Raw genomic sequence first — 26,804 nt, 5'->3', positions numbered from 1 at the left:
TAATAGCGATTCGAGACAGTCAAGTGCAACCGAATGCATACTTAAAGTCATCTAGAAAAGGTCTTTGATGTAAATGAATTTAAATGAAAAATCCAACGATCTCCCTAAAAGCATTTAATTTTGTATACCACAGAATTCATGTAAATGTTGAATTCCTAAAACAAATGTTTTGACAATACAATTTCAAAAATACTTTAGTTTATTTAGTTGCATATGCAAATCATTAAATATAAATTAAATTAAAGTTCCAACTAAACACATTTATGTATTTTTCAGAGTTCCCTCAGATATTTATGGGCAATGAGATTCCCCTTTCAAGAATACTTACATTAATACATTTTATAAAATTCATAAAACTCTGTTACCATCGAATAAACCATTTATTTCCATAGAAAAAGGAATCCAATCTCTTAACATCCGAAACGTTTTATAAATATTTCTTAAACAATAGTTAGACTATAGATAATTCGTTTTCTGTGTGGTATCTAAAGATGCTTAGCACTTACATAACTATTTAAGGGTCGAAACTTAGTCATGTATATCACTTATCAAGTGTGGTCACAAAATGTGGCAGGCTGCTTCCAGGGCGTCCCTATAGGGAGTACCCCTTAATTTTCCAGCAGAGCGAAGTCTCGGCAGAGGGGCTCTCGATCCACAAAGACAACGCTGGCGGGAAAATTGGGGAAACAGCGCTGGACAATTTGTTGCATTAATTGGTCTGTACATGGTTGTTAAATATTAGTGGGTAGTAGGATAATTTACAGGGTATAAAAAAGGGGTGGTTGTGAGGACCTCTCACAGCCAGAGGGCATCGATGGCGTCTTCCACATCCTCATCCGCCGGACTGGGCGGCTGTTCACTGACCAAAACAGCCTTGGCCTTAACCTCATCGGAGCTGCTAAGTAATACCATTAACAGGACACTACTGCGTCTTTTGGCCAGCTCTATATCCTGGTGATCAGAGGCGGGTTCAGTGTCCCCCCTGGTCTTTTGGTTACGCAGCTTTCGCAGCCAATCGGTGGTGGGCCAGATGCACTTGGTGCCACTGCCACTGCGACGCCTTCGATGGTGGTTAGTGGGCATGGTGGCTCCCTTTTGAACGGGCTGGTGGTGCAGCTTCTCCACCAGACTGATGTCGTTAGTGGAAACAGCAACATCGGGACATCCATCAACTTCAGGCACTGATGGTGCCAGTGGCAGTACCACCGATGCAGCTACTCCTCCTCCTACTGCTCCTCCAAAACCTCCTCCTCCGCCGGCTGCGGTTGACATGCCCGCCCGGCCGCTGCTTTCCTGCTACACATTTGTCACTTGGGTCGTCAGCCCGAGATCGATGGCCATGCTCTTGCTAACGGCATCCGTGTGCAACAGCCGCTGGCGTCCATATCCGCCCAGGCCGCCGCTTCCGCCCAGCCTCCGCCCATCGGCGTCGTGCTGCGACAGCGGCAGCCATTTGTCCAGCCAGCGCGGCCGGAAGAGCAGCGCGAACGTGCTCCGGAACTGGCGGCTCATCGAGCAGTACAGGATGAAGTTGATGCTCGAATTAATAAGCGCCAAGATGTCCATGAGGTCACCTGAAACGGGGGAAACAGAAATCGAAATGCCATAAGTGCCCGGACATCATCAACACGCCATCTGTGGGCGGGGTTGCACTGAGGGTCGGTCGAGGTTCAAGGCCAACTAGTTGTTATAGTCCCTTACACTTGGGAAAAGATTTTAATATTACCAGGTTATTTAGATTTTTTGTAAAAATAAAATTAGCAACAAGAACGTATAGACAAAATATATTGAATTTATTGTTCACGAAAGAAATTAATTGCCTTTTTCTAGAGATAACTTGTTAATATTGTCAACAATTTTACCAGACTAGATAAAATGTTTTATAAAAAAAAGGCTTACTAGAACACTTTGTAAAAAATACTATTCAAAATTGAAATATGTGTATAGGTACTACTAAATTTTTAGTATACAAATAAAATGTTTTATTTATAAAAATGTTATATTTTAGGTGTACTGGCTAAACAAAATATTCTTTACTCCTTGAACATGTCAGGGCCAGCCGAACATTGAAGCCTCAAATTTGCGGTGCAATTATGGTAGTCAGCGGTGCGTATGATTGATGGCTGTGCCAAGCGGGCCCACGAAAACACCAGCCATAAATTCAGTCAATTATCATAGCCAATAAAGCAATTACGGTTTACAGACAACCAGGAGGAGAAGGGGTCCTAATCTTGGGCTACTCACTCAGCTTTAGGTAGCACTGGATGAAGAAGGCATCGCCAAGGAGGACATTCAGCAGACCCATGATGCCCTGCGGAAATTCGGTGACCAGGAAGAGTAGCAGGACAGCCAGGAGCATCCTCGTGGTGCGATCCGTCTGCTTCTCCTTCTCCAGCAACTTGCAGCTCTTGGGTTGAGTGGGGGTCACCACCTTTCCATTGACAATTGGCTGCATATCGTTGGCCGCATGGCAGGCCAGGATTTTCCTCCGTCTCTTCGCCTCCAATAGGGCACCAATCAACCTCACAGACAGGACGGTCAGTGCAAAGCAGGGTATCAGCTTGATCAGCACACTATATATCAGGAAGGTGGCATTCCGGAACTGGCGATCATGTAGCGCCAAAGCACTGTGATACAGCTTATAGACGGTGACATTTCGCTCACCCAACGCCGCCGAGGAAGTGGTTATACCCGAACTGATGGTCGTCAGAGGTATCACTGTGGTCAGGCTGAGCAAACTAACTGCTGTGCCATTAGCCGATCCACTTGGTATCGCCCAGGAAACATCTGGCGTCGTACTGGACATAACCTGCATGGTCACCTCCTCCTCATGATTGTAGTCCAGGATGTACTGACTCAACGGAACCGAAGCAATGGTCTTGCCATCAGCATCCAAGGTTTCCAGGAACTTGGCAATGGCCGAGACCAAGTAGAGCCACGGGGATACCACCAGGACACACACCACATAGGCTGTGGCTATGGTGATCAGAGTAGTCCGCATTCCACACCAGATCCGATTCCTTTGCGGATAACTCACCGCTATATAGCGCCAAACAGCCAGGGTGACTGTCAGCCAAATGGAGATGGTGTGCAGAACTTGGGGAAACACCGAGTGGAACTTGATGAAGCAGGCCCAACTGTAGCTCAGCTGCTCCTCCCTCGGCATCCGGGCACTGAGGATATAGTCGTGCACCGTATAGGGTATGTACTCCAGCATCACGGCCAGATCGGCCACCGCCAGACCCGTGAGTATGGCATTCGTGGGGGAGCGCATCTCGCGGCGGGTTAGCACAATGATGTTCAAGGTATTCGCAATGGTGCCCAGGATGCACACAATCAGGGAGAAGTAACCATGGAAGTATTTGTAGCTGTCCGGGAGAAAGGTGAAAAAAGCAAGGCCTTAAGTCACTGGAGAAAAATAAACCATATGGTATTGTGTCAAAATAAAAAGCTTGTATTATTCCTTTTCTTGTGTTTCTTTTAAAATAAATATAAATTTCATGTGAAATTAAACTGACAAAACGTGGAGCAATAAAAATAAAATACTTTTCCTCAGACCAGTCTCACGCATATTTATAACTTGAGTTATTGAATCCCAGTTTAGACGTGGGATACCTTTTTGAGTTTGTGGTTGAATTCTCTACTATTCTACAATAAAATGTATGTATAAAATGAGGGTCCAAATTTTGACCCATTTTCATGTCTGATTTTTCCGTATTTCCAATGGGTTCCAGAATGGGAACCCAAAACTGCACTTCTAGGCTTCAAACCTCGAGTTTTTTGAGCCCGATTTAAACGTGGGATACCTCTATGAGTTTGTGGTTGAATTCTCTAAAACTCTACACTAAAATTTATGTACAGAACGAAGGTCCAAGTTTTGACCCATTTTCATGTCTGATTTTTCCGTATTTCCAATGGGTTCCAAAATAGGAACCCAAAACTGCACTTCTAGACTTCATAACTCGAGTTTTACGAGCCCGATTTAGACGTGGGATACCTCTGTGAGTTTGTGGTTAAATTCTCAAAAACTCTACACTAAAATTTATGTACAGAACGAAGGTCCAAATTTTGACCCATTTTCATGTCTGATTTTTCCGTATTTCCAATGGGTTCCAAAATGGGAACCCAAAACTGCACTTCTAGACTTCATAACTCGAGTTTTTCGAGCCCGATTTAGACGTGGGATACCTCTGTGAGTTTGTGGTTGAATTTTCTAATATTCTACATTAAAATTTATGTCTAAAACGAGGGTCCAAGTTTTGACCCATTTTCATGTCTGATTTTTCCGAATTTCCAATGGGTTCCAAAATGGGAACCCAAAACTGCACTTCTAGACTTCATAACTCGAGTTTTTCGAGCCCGATTTAGACGTGGGATACCTCTGTGAGTTTGTGGTTGAATTTTCTAATATTCTACATTAAAATTTATGTCTAAAACGAGGGTCCAAATTTTGACCCATTTTCATGTCTGATTTTTTTCGTATTTCCAATGGGTTCCAGAATGGGAACCCAAAACTGCACTTCTAGACTTCATAACTCGAGTTTTTCGAGCCCGATTTAGACGTGGGATACCTCTATGAGTTTGTGGTTGAATTCTCTAAAACTCTACACTAAAATTTATGTACAGAACGAAGGTCCAAATTTAGACCCATTTTCATGTCTGATTTTTCCGTATTTCCAATGGGTTCCAAAATGGGAACCCAAAACTGCACTTCTAGACTTCATAACTCGAGTTTTTCGAGCCCGATTTAGACGTGGGATACCTCTGTGAGTTTGTGGTTGAATTTTCTAATATTCTACATTAAAATTTATGTCTAAAACGAGGGTCCAAATTTTGACCCATTTTCATGTCTGATTTTTCCGTATTTCCAATGGGTTCCAATATAGGAACCCAAAACTGCACTTCTAGACTTCATAACTCGAGTTTTACGAGCCCGATTTAGACGTGGGATACCTCTGTGAGTTTGTGGTTGAATTCTCTAAAACTCTACACTAAAATTTATGTACAGAACGAAGGTCCAAATTTTGACCCATTTTCATGTCTGATTTTTCCGTATTTCCAATGGGTTCCAAAATAGGAACCCAAAACTGCACTTCTAGACTTCATAACTCGAGTTTTTCGAGCCCGATTTAGACGTGGGATACCTCTGTGAGTTTGTGGTTGAATTTTCTAATATTCTACATTAAAATTTATGTCTAAAACGAGGGTCCAAATTTGACCCATTTTCATGTCTGATTTTTTTCGTATTTCCAATGGGTTCCATAATGAGAACCCAAAACTGCACTTCTAGACTTCATAACTCGAGTTTTTCGAGCCCGATTTAGACGTGGGATACCTCTATGAGTTTGTGGTTGAATTCTCTAAAACTCTACACTAGAATTTATGTACAGAACGAAGGTCCAAATTTTGACCCATTTTCATGTCTGATTTTTCCGTATTTCCAATGGGTTCCAAAATGGGAACCCAAAACTGCACTTCTTGACTTCATAACTCGAGTTTTTCGAGCCCGATTTAGACGTGGGATACCTCTATGAGTTTGTGGTTGAATTCTCTAAAACTCTACACTAAAACTTATGTACAGAACGAAGGTCCAAATTTAGACCCATTTTCATGTCTGATTTTTCCGTATTTCCAATGGGTTCCAAAATGGGAACCCAAAACTGCACTTCTAGACTTCATAACTCGAGTTTTTCGAGCCCGATTTAGACGTGGGATATCTCTGTGAGTTTATGGTTGAATTTTCTAATATTCTACATTAAAATTTATGTCTAAAACGAGGGTCCAAGTTTTGAACCATTTTCATGTCTGATTTTTCCGTATTTCCAATGGGTTCCAAAATGGGAACCCAAAACTGCACTTCTAGACTTTATAACTCGAGTTTTTCGAGCCCGATTTAGACGTGGGATACCTCTGTGAGTTTGTGGTTGAATTTTCTAATATTCTACATTAAAATTTATGTCTAAAACGAGGGTCCAAATTTTGACCCATTTTCATGTCTGATTTTTTTCGTATTTCCAATGGGTTCCAGAATGGGAACCCAAAACTGCACTTCTAGACTTCATAACTCGAGTTTTTCAAGCCCGATTTAGACGTGGGATACCTCTATGAGTTTGTGGTTGAATTCTCTAAAACTCTACACTAAAATGTATGTACAGAACGAAGGTCCAAATTTTGACCCATTTTCATGTCTGATTTTTCCGTATTTCCAATGGGTTCCAAAATAGGAACCCAAAACTGCACTTCTAGACTTCATAACTCGAGTTTTTCGAGCCCGATTTAGACGTGGGATACCTCTGTGAGTTTGTGGTTGAATTTTCTAATATTCTACATTAAAATTTATGTCTAAAACGAGGGTCTAAATTTTGACCCATTTTCATATCTGATTTTTCCGTATTTCCAATGGGTTCCAAAATGGGAACCTAAAACTGCACTTCTAGACTTTATAACTCGAGTTTTTCGAGCCCGATTTAGACGTGGGATACCTCTATGAGTTTGTGGTTGAATTCTCTAAAACTCTACACTAAAATTTATGTACAGAACGAAGGTCCAAATTTTGACCCATTTTCATGTCTGATTTTTCCGTATTTCCAATGGCTTCCAGAATGGAAACCCAAAACTGCACTTCTAGACTGCAAAACTCGAGTTTTTCGAGCCCGAGCTGAGTATGAAATTAATGTGTAAGCTTTAAAACATGCAAATTAAAGAAATTCGTATGAGGAACAGCAAAAGCCTTCAAATGAAGTCATCCGTGCAAATTGCTTACTCAGATAGAAAAGACAAATTAAAGATAAATAAAGCTGGCCTCAGACAAAGTATTCCTTCCACAATTTATCTGAGATCCACGACTTGTGCAACACAAAAATATATTAATGTCTTTATTTTGCTAAATCCAAGAAAAATTATGTCAGCTTTCCACCCCCAAATACCAATATTGTGTGGATTTTTTGCCAGTACTTGGTTAAGCAAAGGTTAGGCCCTGCCTTCCCGCATTAGATGCACTTGGTTAGTCTTTTGCCACCTTGGCCGTAGGCAATTACACACATGATTTCATTATGTGCGCCCCGGATGGCTGGCAAATCATTATGCAAATTACATTTAAAAAAGTAATTAACATGCAGACATCCCCGGGGCGTAGAGCCCATGTCCTCGCTGTACTCACTTTGTGTGGAAGTCATCGATGCCTGTGCCGCAATAATGCGGCTGCGACATGTTCGTGACCATGGTGTCAATGATGAGCTGGTTCTGGTCCGGTGGTCAGATGGTCGTCGACTGGCGGGATGTTCTGGCTCCTGGACTCCGTTTGATTGACCGCCGTGTCCTCTCCGTCTGCCCAACTCACTGCCCCCCGTGGCGCCTCTGTCGTTTCATTAAAATTCCCTTTTTTCGGAAATTTCAACTCTTAAATATGCAAGCTGCGTGGCGAAAATGCTACCTGCAAATATACAAAAGGCGTTAGTTGAATAAGAAATGAATTCTCTCTCGTTTGTCGATTTGGTTTAATTTTAGCAGAATTTAAGCTTTGGAATTCCCAAAATACCAGGCATTGCATGCCACATGCAAGTGCTGAAGTTCAGGGCAGGTCAAAAGTATCATTCCAAATGAATCAACAAAGAAATGTCATTACCATTCAGGCGAAGTGGTCAGAAAACAAGGCCAGGGCTCGTAATCAATATTACGCATACGACCAGTGGCCCAGCTGAAGCAGATGATTTCAGCAATTTGTAAGCAAAACGATATGGCAGGAGCAGGCAAGAGACTAGCTTACAAGGTACACTTGTACCAAATGTAGCCATACATGTAAACATTTCAGAGCTTTTATTTTTAATTTTGTAACTTTGACCTAAACTTAGTGGTTCCAACTGTTTATTTTTTGTACCAACTTTATACAAATACATTTTATATTTCTATATATTTATATTTCCCATAAGATTTTTCGCTGAGTGTAACACTCTGGGTCCCACACGCATTCCTCGTCGACGTAATTCCATTAGACAAATGAGGAAATATGGAGAATGCCCAGCGCTTCAAAGGAAAATATCTTCATTTTTGCTCTTTGCTCGACCGCAGTTGCAGCTGCATTGTGCCTGTAACATTTAATTAAAAGTAACTTTCTCTCTGTCAGCCAACTGACAGTTTTCCGGAGCGTTCTGCTTTTATCCGGCAATAAATCTGTACAATGAAAATTGGCCCAAATGTTTTGGCAGCCTTGAGGTGATAATAAAATCTTTTCATTTCCATTCATATCTGCCCTGTTTTCGTTTTTTTTGTTTGTGTTTTCAAGCACAAATTCTGGTTCTTGGTTTTGTAAGCCGACCTAACTTCCATTACAGTGATTAAGTCTTTCGGCTGGGGATTTTGGCCTAGATTGGACTTATGCCATGTGACTTGGCAGGGCATCCCACGATGCTGACTGGCAAAAATCGGGCAGGATAAGCATTTTTGTCTGAGCCCAAGTAATTATAAATGGTATATTTGACCCTGAAATTGATAATTAATCCTTGTCATGCATATTGAATTAGCAATAAAGAAACACAATTTCGGTGTTTCGAAGAAACTACTGCCTTTAAGGCAGGTCCCCAAATGTTTGGCTTAATCCAACATGCGGTCAGGGCTTATAATTGAATTGGATTTTGTAGCAGGGTACAATGCAAACACGCAGTGGTAAAGCAATAAACAAAGGTCCCACTGTCTCATTTGGTCGCCACTAATGTAACTAATACGCACCGTATGCCGCCCATTACGGAAGTTTTTGGGAATTTCGGTGGGTTGGGTCCTATGTATCATATATGTATAGGGTGGGCTACCAGGCTACAGTGTCAAGTGCCTGCTGACCAAAGGACTAAAGGCCGTTAAAGTTGCGGCCAGTCACGTAAATGCGAGGACTTGTTGACTATGACAGAAACAGCGGCATATCTTAGGGGGTATTCGGGGTAGAGGTTGGAGGTTTGAGGACCCGTCTTAAGTGCCTGGCAATGGCAGCTGACAACAGGCGAAAAAGAGGCAGGGAGGGGTCTGTAGATGTCTTCTGACAAGGAACAACACTTGCCGCTTAATAGACAACACCACACAACAAAACATCCATTTAAACGATCTAATGATGCCATCGCCAGCTGCATTATTAATACCACCTCTCTGTTCAACGTAATGGAATCACATAATCATCCCCACTCTGCGATTCACTCTCTCCACCGCCTCATTTTAATTACAGAACCACGCCCCCTTTGACAGTTGGCCAACTGCAAATGTCCATACAAAGTGAGGTTTGATTGTGGTTTGCCCATTAACCAAACACGGTGTTATAACGACCACATCCGATTATCTGCCAATGGTATCGGTAATAATGTGTTTAAAGTGGAAACGGTTTATGAATAGGTTCAAGAGTTGTAGAAAAAGTTGTGCCAATAAAAGAAGTAGAGCCGGAAAGTTAGTGTTTTAATGGTTTTAACATTTTTTGTAACAATAGAGTTGCTGTACTGTAGAAAAAGTCAGACATAAACAGGTAAATTACAGTAAAAGGTTTTTATATAGACCATAAAAAAACCTATAAGAGTTCTATAATAATGTGCTATTTAAAGAATTAGTTTTTACATTTTTTGTAAGATCCTAAGGTATGATATAGCTTCTTATGTGTAATAATAATAGCACTAGAATTTAATGGGACATCATTATGATGTTAAGTATATAAATTCTTTGAACATATTCATATGAAATAAGCTTCACTGGTTTTAAATGTACTGATTTTTCTCTTTCCCCGATAAAACCACACTACACCCAAGTCCATTGTATTTTTTTATGTACCCAACGAGCTGGGTTCAACCATTTTCCGGCCAAGTACAATTACATCTTTGGCCTGTCCTCAAGGCAGGAGCTCACAAGCCAACAGAGCACTGAATATCCCTGTTTTCATTTTGGCTTTCGGCCATATAATGAGCATGAGAATCTAGTACTGTGGGGGTGTATGTGGTCTCTGACCCCCTCGGTGGAGGGGATTGCCATCATGTGAGCTGGCTCATTTCGCTGGCCGGAAATACTTTGCCAGGATGGAGAGACCAGAAGTGCCCGGGAAAGTCCTTCATGTGCGGTTAGAAACGCTGTGAATTTATGAAACGAAAAGCTCTGGCACACATTTCCAGCATTCCGGGCAATCACTGGGGAGGGCTGTGGAAAATTATGCCAAAAGGTAACAACGGCCACGTGCAGCTGCCCGGGCTCACTTAAAGTTTAGATTTTTTGTTTTTTTTCGGCTGCCGGAAATCCGGTTTTGTAGCTCACACGCACACATTTTAAGCATTTGATATTCCACTTTCATTTTCCCTCTGGAAAAAGGGAGAAAAAAAATGGAGGAAGCCGCAATAACGAGACCGGAAGCCAGCATCAAGGACGCTGAAGGGGCGATGGCAGCCTTAACTAACCGCGTTTAATTGAACACTTGTCATGGGCGCAGGCGGCGTATGCGCAATATACCGAAACAGGCAATCGAAATCCGGTACACCTAAACAAAACTGGTCGGTAGTCAAGAAGGGACCACAAAAATCAATTCATTTTGGAAATTACTTAAGAAAGTGTCTAAAAGTATTCAGCAAATTATTTAGTTTCCAAAAGTATTACTGCATACTTTTCGACACCTATACAATTGATCGGATTTCCTTTTAACTGAACGACTTATTATTATAGCATGAGTAGCCTTTTTTGACTGTGTAACTCCACTACAAACTACATACGTTTGAAATGGAATATTTCCACCTATCGAAACACAATCAGAAATAAAATCAAATATGACTTGCGGTTTATGCACGAACTGCAGAAAATTTGAAAAATCATTTCACTGGCAACTTTTCTTCTTGTTTAGGATGTAGCCAAGGGGCGACATTCTAATTCTCAATTTTCCATTTGCCATTTTCCCATTCCATTTTCTCCATCCGCTTGGCAATTTCATTTTGACCTCTGCATGTGGAAATTGCTTGGCTTCTCTGGCTGCCTAATTGCTGTGGCTTGTTGCAAAAACTTTTCACTTCGGCATTATTTTTGTACGATTTTTCTGTTAACTTCCTTGGCGTTTGGTGTTTGTTGCTTGTTTTCGGCACTTCTTCGATTGACCCCTCCAAAAAAGTGCTCACCACAGTTCTCCTCGGTTAAACTGTGTACTGATGAAGGTCCCCAGTAATTTGGGTAATACTTGCTGCCAAAAGTTTCCGCTCTTTAAGTTGGAGTTTTTTTCGGGGAATTAATATCTCCATTATTGAGTGGGCCCGCTTCAATTAGCCGGGTAATTCTTTCAAAGTTTGATTGACGGCTGCCGCTTATTGATTTGGGTCCCTAAGCGACTGAAGATAAGATTGAAGGGCATTAGGAAACGTCTTTGCTCTGACACATATGCTTATCTGTTGCCCGAGGTACTACTTTCCCATCCTGAGGGCTCTTAAAAGCTTTCTGTATTGCTACAATTTTGTTTGTTCTTTCATAATTTCATCCTCCTTTTTTTGATGGAACGGTTTGATTCCTACGCTTTTTTCAACGTTATTTGCTGTGCCTCTTAATGCAATGAATGTATGGTGCAGAGAAAGAAAAATCTTTATGATTCTACAGAAAAATGTTTAAAGTGGACAAGGATTTTTAAGTTGAAACAGATGTGTCTTAAGAAAGAATAGCATAATAATAAATTAAAAATTCAGTATTATAGATAAGAAAAGTTATAGTTATTTATAAAGTATAAAATATAATGAAATATAAGTAAGTTCTTGTGGAGCTGGAATATTTTATAAAAAATACAAAAAATTAAATAAGCGCCTAAAATATATTTTATTTTCCATAAACTTCTTTATTTTTGCCCGAGTGATTGTAACAATTACATGTACTCGCCTGACTTGCCATTGTGTTTGTGGCTATTTGCCCATTGATTTCACGCTGGCTTTATCGAAACCGAAACCCCGCGCTGACTCGGTCTATAAATGTGGGTTTTTGTGGGCGGAAAGTGTCAACATGACGAGTGTCAACGATTTCGCCGGCGCCTTACTCAAATATTTGCCGAGTTAAGGCGCCCCAAAAGTCTGCGACCAAACATGAGCGCATTTTGTAATTAAGCATTCACAAAACGCTTTGGCTCAGCGGGTGCAAATATAGGGGCATTTTTTGGGTTGGTAGGGACAGTAATTGTGGAGGAGGAGGTGGCCCAGGGATCATCAACAAACATGTCAACGGTTGTCCGTCACTTGACAATCAGGCAGACGCAGCGGAAAACAGAGGATACTGCTGCATATTTTAGGGCCAAGTACGGAAAATACCTTTTGTGTCAGCAGTCACGTGTAGTGCTGAAAGCACAGGTAATTTCTTCTTATATATGGTTTGTTTTAAAGGTAGAACATTTTGAACATTTTAACATTTAAATGATTTTAAAGAAGATGGAAAATAAATTATTAAATAACCTAATACATCTTGTCGGTTACAATATATTAAAAATAATAAAAAACAAATATTTAATGACAAACAAAAGCTAATCAAAATATTTCAAATATGTAGCAGAAAGTGTATAAAAAACAAAATTAACTAGAGTATAAGAATTGGTCACTTTGTTTCGAAAACCTTGAATAAGTGCAGTATTTTTTCATTATCCCGTCAGCCTTTCACTCGGGTCAAGGTAATTGCTGTTTAGGCCACAACTCGAGTTAGCAGCCAACTTTCCCGGCCATTGTTTTGTGTTATTTTGCACTGATTAGTTTCCTGCGCATTTTCCCTCGCCACCTTTTCAGGTATTTTAGATTAATTAAAACTGTTGACAATGGCGGGCCACATTACATAATTGCCTTTGGTTGGATCTCAATTATTTAGTTTCATTGACGTGAGCTTTTTAAATGGATATTATATACGTCAAATAAAATTATTATGGCCTATTTCGAGGGTCGTAAATGTCATTTATCGCTAGGAAGTGCCTAATAAAACCTAAATTGAATGCGATTGTATGATTGATAAACTATCGTGGTGCACTTAGAGAGAAACCACCGAATTGATATTCCAATCTGCGTTAATTGAAACTGCAGTGGTTATGAATACGCTGCCAAGTGTCACGCCATTTACTTCGATTATATCACCATTATCCCCGCCTCATCGGCAAGCTCCCAAACGGTGGCATATGGCATAATGCCGGCTCAGCAATTCATTTCAATTTGGCAGCCTTCTGCTACACACATAACATATTTGTGTGGGCTGGCACTTTTCCATTTTAATTTGTTTGCTCATGGCCCACGGAATATCGGAATATGATATTAATCTGGCCGGCTTATCGGACTTGTTTATTGTTGTTGCTCAGGGTGTAGGCCATCCTATCGGCGGTTTATTGCTTATCGACATGTTTATTACAGTGAAATTCTACCTGCCATTGGCAATCGGCAGTTGATTAGCAGCATAAGCCCCGGCTATCCAGCGATTATTCTCTTTGTCTGTCGCTCTATAAAATATCAATAAATTATGACACTTATTTGGGGCCAGCGAGAGAGAGAAAGTTGGACAGCGATAAATAGAATTTTTCACACCTCATTGTTATGAATGAACTGCTGACAATGGGTTTATTTCTAGAAAATATTTGGGTGGCTGGCGAATGTAGCATTTTTATTGATTGAGTGCACATGGCGATGGGGAACAAAGTGTATTGTCAGATTCTGAAACAGAATCATCTAAATTTTGGAAGTGCAAAAAAATTATTAATTAACATCATTTTAAGGTCATTTGCAATATTATTCGATTTCTGATCTTTTCAGTTTTGATTTAGCTTATAAAGTCGTCACATCATTTTCTACTGTGTATAAATTTTACTACTTTAAAGTCTGAACATTTATAGGGAATCCAAATGTATTATGTGCTTGCAATTAAAATCTGGTTTAATTACCAAGGTTATGGACAATTAATTTTTAGGGTAAATTAACTGTATAGAATGTAAATCAATTTTTTTTAATATTTTGTACCCACACAAGCAACTAAAACTAATTAAAATATTAATAAAATCCATACAAAAAGTATTAATTGGATATAGTGGCTTAGCTCGTAAGTTTAAAACATTTTTAATTATCCTAATGTTATTACGGAATAACCATAAAAGCTGAAACTAATTTTGCAGCTTATTGGCTATTAATTGTAACACTTCATTTGCGGCCATTAAAATTCTGTCGGCTAATCCAATAGCAAATATGTGGCTTGCAGTAAAAAAAAAGCAATCAACTTCCGCTTTGCCACAGCAGCTGTTTTGCCCATAAATTGGATTTAGCTTTGGCTTGAAGATAAAACCGCGTCGAACCAAAAATTTATGGGTTCTTGGGGGTGGTGGATAGTAGTCCTATTCCTTAGCATTTACCCAGCTTATCGACAGCGGAAACTCTTCTGTTCAGTCTATATTTTCCGCTTTCCAATGCTGGCTGTCAAGCGAGGAAATAATATCCGTTGCTGCCATATAAACCTAACAAGCAAACCAAATTTAGCAAAGAAAAAGTTTAAGAAAAGGGGGAAATTCGAGTGCAAGGACACCTACCCTTTAGACAGAATCTTATTTTACAAACAACATCTCCTGTTGCATCCTTACACAGAACTTTACACTTTAAAAAATCTTTATTCTAAAAGAAAAAAATGTGGAATATACTTTGGTCTTAATAATATTGTTCACATAGAGTGGACAGTTAAGAAAAATGTTGTAAGTAACGATTTGTTTTCTATAAGAAGGGGGTGGTATAATTCTTATCACATTCATGAAACAGCTTAAATTTATATTTCTCCAAAAGTGTTTTTAAATTTTCTATTTTATAGATTCATCTTTTAGGTCTTCAATATTATATTTAATGTATTTCAAAATTACTATTTTGCAATACTCTATTTTTATGAATTAAAAGAGTGTATAATTTCTTCTTTAATGTTCATTTCTTATGTAAACATTTTTTCCAGTGCTTATACTCAAGCATTCTAGCATTGATACAAATCCCTGGCACTTGTGGTGAGCACGTCCTCATGTCGCCATGGCCACGAATGCGAATTTCGATGGCGAGGACATGACAGGCAATCCCCCCAAAAGGACCAAAAGAAATCGAGAGGAGAAAAACTCGGGCAAAGTCTGCTCAATATTATTTTTCAATTTATTATCAAGTACCTGCTGCTGCCGTTGGTGGTTCGCGGTTCGACGGTTTTTATTTCCCCAAATTTTCTTTCTATTAAAGCGCCATCAATTTGGCGGACAAGCCGTCAGCTAACAACATTTAGTGTGCGTCGAAGGGCAAAAAACATAATGGCGTTAACTGAATTTCCAGACGCCTTTCGGGCGGCGACTAGACGACAGAAAAAAAAAGTTGTACCAAGCCCGAAAAAAGTACCATCAATTTTTCATAGTCAAACATTTTAACTGCTATGTCATAATAAAATTAAATGACTTGCCCGCAACCAGCAGCTGGCCATGGCCAATTGTTTGCCTTTGGCTTGGGGGGAAATGGTTGCTGAGACTGCTGCCGCATAAATTAATGCATAAATTTGGCAACATTAAAGCTGAAGTTGCTAAAAATCTAAGCGTAATTTATAATGTTGGGAGAGCCATTCAAATTTAAAGAATTTAAAGCCCAGCTGTCTGCTCAGAATGGAATGTTTCCCAGGCATTTTTCATTAATTTGCCTAAAAAGTTTCCCAGCAGAAATGTAGAACTCGCAATTAAAAAGTCCTGTGCCAAACTTTTGAGCCCTACCTTTCGGTTGGAGAAAAGAATCCCCAGGCCTCGGGCTGTTCAATACTTTTCGGAATAATATTTCCTTTCCCCATGAGCTCTGTCTGCCTGGATAACTTTTCATTCTGGCATCAGGCCCCGGGGGGGTAAGTCATAATGCCCCAGTTTACGTTCACCTTCACCTGATCCTGATCCTGATCCCCTCATCACAGTTAGGGCATGGGCATTAAAACCCGCACCACGCTCCATTTAACTCCGAGCCACTGCCGTGCCGTACATACTAATACACACTAATCAATGGCGGCATTCTCGTACTTGCATTCGCCCGCGGTATAATGTTAATTTTGTGCTGCATACCTGGGGGCTGATAGCCATCTCCATCGCGTCCCAGCGCGTGTGTGCGAATAATATTCATTAGAAAATTACACAAATTTTTAACGGTAACGCCATTTATATTTGGGACACACCAGGCGCACTGACAAAATATCTTTCAGATCTTTCATGTAAGTCAAGACAGCCGAGACAAAAAATCATTAGGATTTTTAGATCATTAGGAAATGTTTCCGAAACTATGCAGTACTATTTTTCCAAAATGTCAAAATGGCCTCAAAAGTCGCTACCATTTAAAAACCACTAAGAAAGGTGTCTAAAAATATGCAACAATTTTTATTTGAACCAAAAAGTAAAAAGCGGTTTTTCACAGCATACTTTTAGGTACTTTTTAAAAAGGTTATTTCAAATCTCTAGTGTGGGCCTATTTACAGGGCACCCCCTAAAATCTTCAAACAAATGTTATATAATAAAAAATATTATTTACAAAAAAATTAAATTATCTTATATTTTTTTGAAATTAAGGTATTTTCTCTCAATGCACCCACCACCTGACCTTGAGCCTTATTTATGTTTATTTTCATTTTCCGCCAGCCTCCAGCAACTTTTTGCCTATTTAAAACACATTTTAAATGGTATTCTCACATGATGCGTGTGATGGCAACATGTTTGGCGTATTTTATGGCCAGTTTTTATGTTCCCAGTGACTTGGGTTCGCGTCACGGCCAGAGGACGCAGCATAAATTGCATTTTTGTTAGTTTTTTCCCACGGAGACACGCACACACATAAAGCGAACGCGTGGTAGGTAGGACGACGTCGACGGTATTGGTATTAACCGGGGCTTTTATTCTGGGGAGAAGTCTGCCACCCATTCCCGGGTCCTTCCATAGGAACCCCCTGAATTCACCTCCGACTTTTTGGCTTTATATTGCTCATACGCACTGTTACCCAGGCTCAACATGCTGCAATTAAGTTTTCTCCCCAGGGCCGCTGTAGGTGTTGGTCCGCTCTTGAGGTTTTTCGCATTTTATGGCACAGGCTTTTGTAATTTCTATGGCTCCTTTTATGTGCAGCAGAACTACGAAGCATTTACATTTACCAAGAGCTGATTGGAGCTTGATTAAAGCCAGGTAGTCGAATTGAAAGTGCTCCATCAGTGATGGGAAATTTATTATTTTGGCTTATACGAGTTACGAAAAAGAGTGAATTTAACCATGGAGATAAAAATGCACCAATATTTATTGCAGATTTAACAGCAATGGAGAAAGGTGTCTAAAAGTATGCTATGATTATACGGAAGTAGCATGAAACGAAGTGCGATTTTTATTGCATACTTTTAGACACGATTAGTTTTAATAAATTGATAATGATAAATGAGATCTTTAATGGCCTTAAATTTTATTATTCCTTAAGCGTATACATACTGCATTTAGCCCATCACTAGCTCTATTGCCACTCTTATCATTCCTCTGGAAATGCATATTCAGAAGGGGAATTCAAAAGCGAGTCCCGAAATTTACACAGCTCTTGTCCTCTTCGGCCAAAAGGTAACAAATTTCGGTGCGACGACAAAGGCGAGGCAAACAAAAGACGGCTACAAAACGCTCGGTTACCTTGGAGTGACAATCCACCTGAACTGCCCAAAAGAACTCAACGCAACTACAACTAAACCGAACCGAACTGAATGCCCAGTGGCTCGAAATTTTTCCACTGCCGTTCTATTTGCTTTCCCATTTTGTCCATTTCCACTTTTCCGGTCGGACACTTGAATTGTTTCGGGGGCTTTTATGCCTTAGCCACCTACCTACCAACCAACTAAGCTAAGTCAGAATCAAAGCAAGTGTTTTAATTAAATTAAAGCGGCTCAAAGACCAAACAAAAATGAACTTAAAGACTCGACACAAATTCTTTTGAGGAAGCTCAAAAAAAAAAAAAATTGGGTCAAGTATCTTTAGGCAACTCGAGAAAATTACACTGAACCGAGTAGTTTTCTTGAATAAGAATGAATGTGGAATACTGAATAAAAGTGGCGTTGGCTGCATTGTGAGAGATTTGCTGTAAGACAAGGCCAAGTGGCCTGTAACGCACTTGAGGGTCCTCGAGACTTGAACACACAGCAGCACCACCTCCTTTCAGCACCCCATGAGTTTTCCATTGCGACTTTTCCGGTGGGGGAAAATCTCAGACTGAGTGGCTGCCCGGAGAAGTCGAATGGCAAAGTGTTTTTCGGACATGTTACTTTTTAAGGGAAAAGCCAATGCTTAAGAAAACCTGAACAGGAAAACTCTTGGCAACATCTGAGAGCCCGGGGAAAGTACTCGGCACTAAGTGAATGCCAGGGACTGTCATCTCACGCTGCCACGCCCACCGCCCACCTACCACTTGGGCCATTGACATGCATTTTCGGGGTGCACAGGCTGTAGGTAGCCAATCCGGCCATTATTCTCCGACCCAGCTACCTGTTTTTCACGTGCCAGCATCGAACTTCGGAAGAGGGATTGGGTTTTAATAAATTGCCAGGCCTCCAGCAAGAGCAACAAAGAGGTTTTACACCAAGAGTAAGGACAGACGGCTTAAATCTTTTGAGTTTTATAAGTAAAAGATTAAAAGAAATCGAAAAATGTCACGAACATAAATATAAAATAACTATTAAAGACATAGTTATATTTTAAAAAAATGTTAGGGTACCTCAGCAGTGTTTTTTCAAGCCTAATTACTATTTGAACTTATATCCAATTTATTTGGAATTCCAAAAATATTGGTTTATGACAGCCCAAATACCACTTCTTATGATTAGTTCTGATACCTATACAATATTTAGATATTTTGACTAGTTGTGGCAATATTTTCCCATAACAAAGATATAATAGAATTTATTTCGGTGACTTGCAAGTACCAAATTCCTTTGCTTTTTGCACAATGACTCACTGAATGATTTGTTGGCCCCGGTGAATTGCTGGCCAACAGAAGTTGGTCTAATGCCATTACCTTAGTGCAATTGAATCGTTTGAAGCGATCGATTACGATGCCACAGCAAAGGTGCGGGCAACCGATGAATAAATGAATGAATTAGGCGTGTTGCTGTACAATGTGGCATGTAGCTTCTAGGGTAGATTGTAGGGAGGTGGCCAAGAACCCCTGATGACTGACAATGACATGCGGGTTTGGGCCATCGAAAGGTGCTCCGTAAATGGCCAACTGAAGTGCAAGTCACTCCTCGTTAGAGCACACACAAGTGGCCTGAAACAGATGTAGCAAAGTGGGGAGATTTCCCGGGAAAGTCCTGGATCAAATCTCAGTTGAGATTTTCAAGAAACTTATAATAAGGCACAGATAAAGAAAAATATGTATACAAATTGTAAAGTTGTATGACTTATGTTTTTTTTTATAGTTTATTTTTTGGAAAACAAAGCTTTTCAGAAATGGCAACAGCTTGGGGTATTTCGCTTCGTGCATCCTTAATTAAGCCAGATATATTTTAAGTCCTCGGAGGACCAGCATGCTGCAAAAATAGCGTCAAGCAAGTGCTCAGTGGGCGAAAGGGAAGACCTTAGATCTTCTGTGAACCGAAGACCTCACGTTCCATGCCTGGCTGCTTGCGAAATGTCAACAGCAGGTAATGCGTCCTCAGTGCTTCCTGCTTATGCCGCAAAAGTATTTCGTTCCCGGGAACCCCTTCTGTCCTTTTTACCTCCTGTTTTACCTCTTGGCCCCGGCTTTTTAGCCGAAGTTTCGCCTTGCCATCTGTCTCTGCCTGGGAAGCTTGTTGATGCCCTGTCTCGATGCAATTTCCATTTCTTTTGTTGCAAAAAAGATTTCTCGAGCTGGGAAATTGGACAGTGGGAATGATATGTGGTTGGCGGGCGCCTGATAAGCATATGTAAATTAGAGACCTGACTGAAAAATCCCATTTGTCTTGTGGCAGGAGCTTAGAGCTGGGAGCTCTTTCATTTTTGTTGGGGGAAGACAGCGAGAGAACGTGTTTATGTGACAGGACAAGAAACTCATAACTCTGAAAGAGTGCTCATAAAGAGCTATCCACAAAACTGGACATAAACATAAAGGAATAATGCTGAATCGTAACTTTTTCGCTGCCTGTTAACTGTTTCTGATTCTGTATTGACAGCTATCAGGCAAACACAAAAAACCAAGAATGCTGGAAACAGAAAAAAAGCGAAATAATGAAAGCCATCCACGATACGACTTCCACTTATGCTCGATGCCATGTTTCATGGGGCATGAGCAACAGTTTGTCTGGCCATCAGACATCCACCCACGAAGCTAGCACCATGCTCCCTTTATAATCTTTTAAGGGCCGCTGTCTGTCGCGTCTTTTGTCTATTTGCCGTTGCCATTGGCTTTGTTTATTTTCACAAGCGTGTCGGTCGAAGAACAAGTCCACGTTCGAGTCCAAGTCCAAGTGAAAGTCCCTTGCCCCCAAAACAAAGCACTTGAGCTTAAAGAGCGTGGCCAAGAAATAGTTATTTTTGTGCCGGGCGCCATCAGAATAATTGCATTCGATCTATCTTGGCGTCGACTTTAAGCTTCGATTCCTGCAATCATTTGCTTGTGTTCAGATGGCAATGTTTCTCTGCCAATTGTTTAGCTATTCATCCTTGGAATCGGGAGATATACTACAAAGATATTTAAGGATGTTCAAGGATGTTCGGAAAAAACCTTCAGTGACTTTTAATCCCTAGAGTGATTATGCTGTAATGTTTTAGTATAACATTTTGCGCCACTTTCAATAGTTATCCGGTTTTCATATGTTAGGAAAAAGGGATGTTTTCATTTAATTTATAAAATAAATAAGAAGGGTCTTAAATTCATTAATAAAAGTACCCAAAAGTATGCAATAAAAAACCGAATGAATATTTTCATCTTTAAAATATATTATTGCATACTATTTGACACTTTTGTAAGCAATTCAAAGCCAAAGTGATAGTTCTTGGATAGTTCAAGATTTTTTTCATATGTATAAGTAATAAATCTCGCACTTGCAATTTATAAAAATTGTAGAGCTGTAAGTAATGCAGCTGAGCAGCACATCACGCATTTGAATTCTCGGAAATGGTTTGAGCAACTAAATAAAATGTAAGAGCTTATCCACTAATGGTTCTTCTCTGTACGACATTTTACTGCCGTCTCAAGAACTCATGCGATGCGACATCCTTGCATTTCCAGATGCATTTCATTTAATTAAACAATCTCCCCGAGGACTGCATAATTCACACTGACTTTTTGGTAGAACACATCGGCATAAATAACATTTAAATGCAATCATCATTTATGGCTGAGATTTGCAGAGCGCGCTGCACTGACAGATGGCAAGATGATATGGCGCTTGATATGGCTTTTCCGCACGATGCTGCTGCGTATGCGTAATATTTGCCCAGATTTATGCAATGCTATTTTCCTACTGAGCAAGGGGAAGACCAAGAGATGGATGGGGAAGGAAGTGATATAAATACAAGATATGGTTATGGACCGCTCATGCATGGCATATGTGGAAACTTTTGCGATTATGACGGGGCCTCCGGTTTTGACCTTGCAACGCTATGTTGCATGAAAATATTACGCCGTATCCAACCTTTCAAGTGCTCGTATATACGTATCTACGATATATGTGCCCTGTTCAACCCCCGATTCTCGAGGCTCAGCACTTGGAATGTGAATTATTGATCCCTTTAAGGGGTTTACCCATTTTCCCTTTTAGTACGCCATCACGTGCCCAGATAGCTGATGAATGGCCCGCCCGCCGGTCGTCTTATTTTTATCGGACCTTGGGCAGACTCCTAGACTCCCCAAAGAAATGAGCATAAATCTTTTGAGCCGTTCTCATTTGAATTTATTCATTCTTTCCACAAATGAACTAAATGGGCGAGCAAAACTTTTGCAGGGCTCAAAGCTTTGTAACAGGCTGTAAAATGTCCCCACTTCCTTTATCAAAAAAAAGTTGACAATTTCTGCCAGCCACACATGTGGCTTAACTGCTCAACTTTGCAACCTTCACGTCGCTTATTTGGGTTAAACAAAGGAATTATTGTTATTATTATAAGGAATTATGATTTTACGCTCTGACGCCTGGGATTTAAAGGCCCACGGCCCATATGGCATATGCGTTATGCATTCAAGTTAAATGTTATGACCTGAGGGAAAATAAATAACGAGGAAAGTTTAAGAAGCAGGCATGTTCGGAACTAATTAGATGCATGCTTTGCAGTTGTAATATTTCCCTGCAACATTAACTGAAATTAAGCAGCAGTTAAATTAAATATACAATAAAAATTTATGTACAGAAGGGAGATTTTGAGGAATGAATTTTTTTGAGGAGGAATCTCTTCTTTATAATTCTTTGATTAGTTTCCAAACTAACGTCGCTTTTAAATCTACACCAGTTTCATTTTTTATGGTAGTATTTTGAATACATTGTAGTTTGACAGATGATGGTATTAACCCATGGACAACCTGAAGTCACTTAGACTTCTCGTTTAAACTTGAGAAACAAAGGAATTTAGTATTAATTAATTGAATGCCCGACGCATTAAATGTTTCTGCATTCTTTTGCGAGCTAAACTCCGGCAATTAATTTAAATGATACTCAAAACCAAGAGCCCACCAACTATGTAACCGAAGTTTGTCTTGGCCAAAAGCCGCAGGCCATTGGTATTGGTTTGGGCCCCTGGCACGTGCCCCGTCTTGGGCCAAAACCGAACGAACCACAATGGACAATTACTGTCTCATCTGGGGGCCTGGACTCTTGGATGCTGACTTGGAATCTGGCGATGGCAGCTGGCACAAAAATTAATTAGCTGCCCAACTTAACCGAAACCGAAAAGTTCAGGTTCTGCTGTACGCACAATGGACTTGGCATTGGGATTGAGGGTTCGAGATCAGGATTGAAGTACTCGGCCACGACTCTTGACACTGACATTCCTTCGAGGGGCATGTCTGCTTACTATTTGGGGCCCCAATTGATGGGTCGGCCTTCTGTTTTGGCTAAATGTGTCAACAATTCGACTGGCAATTAAAGCCAGCGGGCAAGTGCATAAATTGAGTCGCATTACGGCCTCGGCAGCTGCGAGAATTTCGCACATGCGGCTAATTGCTGCAAGCTGTTAACCCTCCGGGCATTCATAAATTGAAATTTTTATGCATTGTGTCTCTTTTTGTGTGTATTGACATGAAAGGCTTGTATTTTTGGCATTTCCTTGAGGGAAATTAGAAAACTTTGCTCTATCTGGTGCTTTTTGTTTGCCACTCTTGCCACTGTGCAAATATTTTCGCAAGCCAACCTTTTGTTTGCCTCTGGTGGCCTTTCTTCTCTAGTTGACTTTTATTTATTGTGGGCCATAAAAAAAATACAGCAAGCCAAGTTGAAAGAAACCCAGAAAGGAAATCTAGCACAGAATGCAAAATATTTTTGTATACATTTGTTTGAGGTTTACTTTATGTTTTTTGTTTCCCTTCATGGATGCCTGTCTTCCCGTACATTTGTGCAAAATTCAAATTTTATGCTCACAACACTTTTTACGACTTTGCCGCATTTGTACAAACAATGTTTGTTGTCTCATTCCCAGTTTTATTGTTTATTTGTCCATTGACGACATGCGAGCGTACGCACATATATTTTGTATTTTGGCAAAACCTTCTCAGGTTTTCCTTGGTATCGTGGAAAGTGCTCCCCAGTCGCCAGTTGAGTCTGGCCCTTGGATTGCACTTTTGCGGCGGCATTGATCATAAAAAATGTTTAGTTAATTTATTGCCGCGTGCAGAAAAGTTTGCCGCAAAATGCAGATAAGTGGAAAAGTCTAGGAAACTTGTAAGTCACTTTTGATGGGGATTACAAAGGCCGCATAACTTCCATTAATTGCTAAAGTTTGCTAACCATTAATGTAGGGGCAAGGTTAATTTTGGAAATATTTTATAAGACCACATATGACTACATAAAAAGTAAAGTTTTGTGGAAGTTTTTTCTTCTTAAAAATAATAAGATTGAAATCAATTTTTACAAATAGTTAATTTTTTAGCACTTTTTTAACTTATTTAATGCGAATATATCATAACAATATATTTTATAGAAGTAAAGTAGTTTGAATATCGTTTGTTTTTATAATTATTGTTTAAAAATGTAGTTTTAAACGAAGCTAGTATTTTTCCGAGTACACTTAATCCCTTCTTTGTGGCACATAGATACGTATAATTACAGCTCATGTAAAGTTTCTGCAAAGATTTATATTTCTTTTTGAGGAAAGTCATTTAAAACGTATTTAAATTCCCATTGAGCATCCTTTCTTAATCTTTTGGGCAGCGTTTCTTTGTTCTTTATCCACTTATTACTGGGCTCTACCCACATCAATCAAATGGTACACACCCAGAAGATTACAGAAAATACAATTTGCAGGACATTAGGCACAGTGTCCCCATGGATGTGGCGGCCATTATGCTAATCAGATAAACCTTTTTCGGCCATAAATGAAATATAAGTTGGAAACGAGCACAGATGCCAGATACCAAATGCGAATAAAATCACCAAAAGTTCACTGACCAGCCGAAATAAAAATCCGGCAGGGGTAACTTACACAAATTGGAAAAACTGATATTACGAAAAATCCACTGCAACCGCATTTGACCGAAAATAATAATGATTTTTCATCTTAGCGGCACATTTTCCGGCGATTCGATGACAAGTTCTTTATTTGTTAACCGGGAAAAACTCCGAGACACGTGCGTGCGGCGCCGCTATGGAAAACCAACTGAAAAACTGCGAAAAACTCGGGCGGCAGCTGCTCGCGATTTTCCCCGAGCTCTCGGGAAATCGACGGTCGGCTTTTCCTGCGCGCCTGTCGAAAGTGTTGCCAGCTTTCTGGCGTCGACGCCGGCAGCGACAGCTGTTCGGAAAACTCGGGGAAACCCAGGGGAAAACGCGTTCCACCAGAAGCAACTGGTGCAGCTGGGCGTAAAACAGCTTCCACTTAGGGTCCACAGGCAACAGCTGGCTGACTTGTTGAAGTTGCAGTCTCTGTGGAAAACAGAGAGCCGGAAAAACCATTTTTTCAAAACAGAGAGAGCAAAACTCACAATTTCCCACTCTCCTTTGCAGAAGTTTTTGCCTTTGCCTTTTACTTTTCCTGCTTTTGCAGTGGATCCCATTCGATTTGTTCTTATGAATGAAAAGGTTTTTATTCGACTTTTCAGCGCGCCAAAATGTATTTATACCAAAACTTTTTGCTGGTCAAATTTATGGAACATCAGCCCGTCCATATGGCAGTTAACCCTTTTTTTCGGGCCCCCCGGCGTATGGGTAATAAATCATCGAATGAAATGATAAACAGCCATGCCTCCTGCCCCGCCCCACGAATTTTCCCACTTTTCGCAACTACAACGGGCTTTTAATAGACCGGGCTGCGAATGTGTTTAAAATCCCCTTCGAGTGCTCGTAAAACGTTCGTTTATCTTATTTGGACTGGTATTTATTTACATTTTTATTCTATCTTGCGCTTTTCCCCAACTGCTTCATTTTAGATTTATGTGCGGATCTATTTGCGAAATTTATGTTTGCATTTCAATTTATTTCCTCCAAGTGACTCACTGTCTTTTTTAGGCATATGTTGATTAACGTCAGCTATTTATGATGCCTGGATTTTGTGCGATTTTCCAAATGAAATTGGTTGTAAAAAAAATATACATATGTGAGAAGAGTTAAATAAAACGACAGATTTTCAGTAGAAATAAACCGATTTATTATATTTTCTGCATTGGAATTTAAGGAATTTTTAAAGCCCGGATTATAGAAAACATAGGAGGCGTTCAGGCGATATTTTAAATCCCACTTTTGTTATGGAAAAGCAAATTAATAACTGAGATTTGAAATTCAGGAAATGTCCCCAATATATTCCTGCCATGTTGGGCTTCATTTTGAAAAGATTTCTGATTGACAGGCCCCCGAGGGAGGCATTAACTTCCCAACCAAAAAAAAAGAAAACACAGATTTCCCTTTTCCGAATCATCCTTCAATTTATGTCACATTTCGAACAGGACTCAGGTCTCACACCTACTTGCCTTTAGGGCCAGAAGAACGGGCCAAAGGCGAGGATCTCAATTATGAGGGCCTAAGTGCCGTTAAAACCAAATCAATAATTTTTCTTTTTTCGCAGCGTGCATGTCATTTGGAATGCCGAACGTTGACAATGTCGACTGAATGCCAGCGTGGGGCGGAGATCCATTAGATATGCGAGGTCTGATTCTGGCCCGGAACCTACTCCCCCACCTACTCATCCTGTCATGGTACTCACATATCCGCATAGCCATGAATTTCCAAATGACATTCAATAAGCATTCGAGATGTTCAATTATTTTTCAATTGCATCGACTTGCCGGCAAGCCACAAAAGAAATTTGATTATACTTAAGACCTGCACAGATAAAGGTAAACAGAAAGAAATGTCTTTAAAATGTCTTAAAATGTAATAATAAATAGGTTGAAACCTATAAAATGACAATATCCAAAGGAAAAACAAATACAATATGTTGGTAATAGGGTTTTAAAAATATCCCAAAACTTTAAGTGGACAATCTCCATGGGAAAACAAAGAAAATATTTTAAGAGCTGGTCGGAATATAAGAGTTTAATATATTTTGAATTTATTATAGCCTTCCATTATAAAACACCCAATTTGAAGCAGTAACCAAATATGCAAATATGCTTTTAATAACATTTAAATTTATTTTACATTTTCCCCTGTGCATAATTTTTCCTTTCTTGTTGATTTTCCTGCCAGCACGTGAC

At 40.0% G+C, this 26,804-nt stretch overlaps 1 protein-coding gene across 1 annotated transcript; it reads right to left on the bottom strand.

The window, feature by feature from the left end:
- Positions 1-357: 357 nt before the first annotated feature.
- LOC119554508 lies at positions 358-24,774 on the bottom strand. The gene is given in 4 exon segments (XM_037865446.1): positions 358-1,574; positions 2,245-3,368; positions 7,160-7,432; positions 24,599-24,774. Coding segments are annotated over 3 exon segments (1,965 nt in total). The 5' UTR covers positions 7,222-7,432; positions 24,599-24,774; the 3' UTR covers positions 358-795.
- Positions 24,775-26,804: the final 2,030 nt, after the last annotated feature.

This window comes from Drosophila subpulchrella, chromosome 3L, assembly GCF_014743375.2.
Source record: "Drosophila subpulchrella strain 33 F10 #4 breed RU33 chromosome 3L, RU_Dsub_v1.1 Primary Assembly, whole genome shotgun sequence".
NCBI classification, from domain to species: domain Eukaryota; kingdom Metazoa; phylum Arthropoda; class Insecta; order Diptera; family Drosophilidae; genus Drosophila; species Drosophila subpulchrella.
This window is presented reverse-complemented; position numbering and strand designations above follow the sequence as displayed.